The 1,760-nt window shown below is 68.0% G+C and overlaps 1 protein-coding gene across 1 annotated transcript in view; it reads left to right on the top strand.

The window, feature by feature from the left end:
- Positions 1–42: 42 nt before the first annotated feature.
- The window catches only part of LOC119594445, an 8,665-nt gene continuing 6,947 nt past the window's right edge, over positions 43–1,760 (top strand). The window contains exon 1 of the mRNA XM_037943503.1: positions 43–1,760. This exon is cut by the window's right edge and continues 291 nt beyond it. Within this exon, the coding sequence (XP_037799431.1) occupies positions 281–1,760 (1,480 nt within the window). The 5' untranslated portion in view covers positions 43–280.

Here is a 1,760-nt window from a genome sequence, read left to right as displayed (position 1 = left end):
TCCTCAAGGCGGAGCAAGAACTCGAGAGTGGCCCTGTTTCGAGAGCAAGCTCAGCTGTGTTTTTACGACGTTGTGAGCAAATCTTGTGTTGTGATTCGAGTGCGCCGCCTGGAGGCCGGATGTCCCTTCGGCTGCGACCTGAAGGTGTGCGAACACTTGGTGTCGTTGCGCCGTCGAGGATGACCAAGATGGAGCGCGACGAGTGAGTGTGACATCGCAGCTTCTCTCAACTCCTCGCCAAGCCCAGGTTCCCGCAGCACCACCTGTCAAGAACGCTGCCATGCAGCTCGACCAGATTCTCAGCGCCGCCGTGGCCGCAGTCAACGTAGAGGAGGTGGAGCAGCTTCCTTCGCCAGACATCCCACAGAACTCCCCGACGCCCCCCGCCTCGGCGCGCGACCACAGGGTGCTGCACTACCTCCCCGGACATGGCCTCGCCTCCACTACTTTCGAAGGGGCGCCGCTGGAGGCCCAGACCGAAGTCGAAGGGCTCTGCCACTACCCTCCGGAGGTTCCGCCGCAGGAGCTGACACACGTAGGCCGCAGGCACTCGACTCCGGTTTGCGCTAGCGCGGCCGAGGCGCAGCAGCTGATTGACCTGGACACGAAGGAGGCCATGCAGGTGTACCACGAGGTGCTGCAGGACGCGCAGCCTCCTCCTGACGGGGACCTTGGTGACATGAACTTCTTCGCGCTGGATGACAACCTGGTGATCACGTCCCAGCAGGCGCTCGAGATGTTCGAGTCGCCTCCTGCCATGGACTACGGCGCCACCTACCACGTCCTGACCACGTCCGAGAACCCACCGCAGGTCAACACACCGCCTATGGAGGTGGGCGGGGCCGTGTGCCCCGAAGGGCCGACGCCCAGCGAGATTCTGGCGCAGGAAATCCCCATCCAAGAGGAAGTGCTGCTGCAGGGCGTGGGGCCGGCCCCGACGGACGTGCCCGTGCCGTCGGCCGAGATCGAGGTCCTGACGACCCCTGACGTGCCCCAGTATACTGCGCTGGCACCCGCCAGTGCCACCGCCGATGGCGCCATAGACCTCCTCGCCCCCGACGCCCTGCAGTGTCTGCCGGGGACGGCGCTGGACGCCACCGTGGACGCGGAGGGGCGCTTCGTGGTGCAGGTGACGGCGCCGGGCATCAACATGACGGTGCCCAACAGGTATGTGAGCAATGAGGACATCGTGGTGCAGCTGCCGTGCGTGGCCTCGACGCCCCACGACGCGCCCTCCTGCACAGGCCCGTACACGACGCACCAGGAGAGCTCCTCGGCCTACCCGGGGCCCGCGCTCGGCCGCCGCGAGCCCCAGAGCCAGCCAGCGAGCGGCGCCAAGGGCGGCGGTCCGCGCGGGAGGGCGAGCAAGGGCGGCGGCGCGCCCCCCCCGGCAGCGCAGGAGCCCGTCAGGAACCGCTCTGACGTGCTGACGGCGCTTAGGGAGTCCATCTTCCGCTCAAGAGCCAAGAAGCGAGGCAGAGGCACCGAGGGCGGCGCTGACAAGACTCCGAAACGCCGGTCCGCGACGCCAAGGGCCGAGGACGGCCAAGGCGCCAGAGCTTCCGACGGGGGACACGGCGAGCGGCACGAGGGCGGCCGCTACGGCGCCGACGGCCCTTCGCACTACGCATACGAGACGTCCAAGAGGACGACTCACACGGCCGCCCCCGCTGCATCTCGCTACGACACGACCGCCGACGGCGCCTCTCGGAGGAGCCACGCCCGCCAGCTCGCGGGCCACGGGTCTGCCGCGCACCACT

This window comes from Penaeus monodon, chromosome 33 (assembly GCF_015228065.2).
Source record: "Penaeus monodon isolate SGIC_2016 chromosome 33, NSTDA_Pmon_1, whole genome shotgun sequence".
In the NCBI taxonomy this organism is placed as follows: Eukaryota; Metazoa; Arthropoda; class Malacostraca; order Decapoda; family Penaeidae; genus Penaeus; species Penaeus monodon.
Note: the sequence above shows the minus strand (reverse complement) of the source record. Positions and strands in the feature narration are given on the sequence as shown.